Source organism: Populus euphratica, unplaced genomic scaffold (genome assembly GCF_000495115.2).
Source record: "Populus euphratica unplaced genomic scaffold, PopEup_1.0 scaffold8119.1, whole genome shotgun sequence".
NCBI classification, from domain to species: domain Eukaryota; kingdom Viridiplantae; phylum Streptophyta; class Magnoliopsida; order Malpighiales; family Salicaceae; genus Populus; species Populus euphratica.
In genome coordinates, this window is record NW_011507888.1 from 1 (window position 1) to 962 (window position 962).

The 962-nt window shown below is 42.7% G+C and overlaps 1 protein-coding gene across 1 annotated transcript; it reads left to right on the forward strand.

Annotated features, from left to right (window-relative positions):
• Positions 1-5: 5 nt before the first annotated feature.
• LOC105120376 (protein YLS9-like) lies at positions 6-828 on the forward strand (the record flags this gene model as incomplete). Its single annotated transcript, XM_011018538.1, has 1 exon — positions 6-828. A coding segment is annotated over one exon (690 nt), but the record flags the coding sequence as incomplete, so codon positions are not given.
• Positions 829-962: the final 134 nt, after the last annotated feature.

Here is a 962-nt window from a genome sequence, read left to right on the forward strand (position 1 = left end):
TCCCACCGCCACCAGGAACTTACGTCATCCAAATCCCGAAAGATCAAGTCTACCGAGTCCCACCACCGGAAAACGCTAAACGCCACGAACGTCTCTCCCGCCGCAAGCCTAGCCGTAGCCCCTGCTGCTGCTGCCTCTGCTGGCTTCTCGCACTCCTCACCGCCTTAATCTTCCTCGTTGGCGTCGCTGCCGCTGTGTTCTATTTTGTGTTCCGCCCGGAGTCACCGGATTATTCAGTCGAGCGTTTGTCGATTTCGGGGTTTAATCTGACGTCATCAAAATGGGTCGCTCCGGAATTTGACGTCACTGTGAGAGCGAATAATCCTAACGATAAAATTGGGATTTATTATAGAAGAGGAAGTTCCGTTGATGTTTACTATGACAACGTTAAATTGGCAACCGGATCGTTGCCGATTTTCTACCAAGGGACAAACAATGTGACTCTGTTTGTGATACCGTTAAAGGGGTCTGCCGTTGAGTTAACGAGCGGGGATCGTACGGCGATGATTGATGAGGTTGGCAAGGGACAGGTGCCGTTTAAGCTGGCTTTGAGGGCTCCGGTTAAGATTAAGGTGGGCTCTGTTGAGACATGGGAGATTACTGTTAAAGTTGACTGTGATTTAACGGTGGATAAGCTAACGGCGAATGCAGAGATTGCATCTAAAAAATGTGCTTATGGTGTGGATTTGTGGTAGGGTAGAGTTAGTGAAATTTGGGGGTTATTTTTTTAATTTTGGTTAATTAATTATTTTTCGAGGAGTTTGTGATTTTATTAGTGGCAAACATGTTAAAGAAATGGAACCGCGATTGCAGAATTTAAAATATTTATTCATTTTTTTTTTATAAATAATTTTATTAATGATTCAAGTTGTGGTGTGCATCTTATGGATTAATGGGATCCATGTTTTTCCACAATTTTTATGTTTGTTTAATATATATATAGCAGTGTTTGGTTATTATGA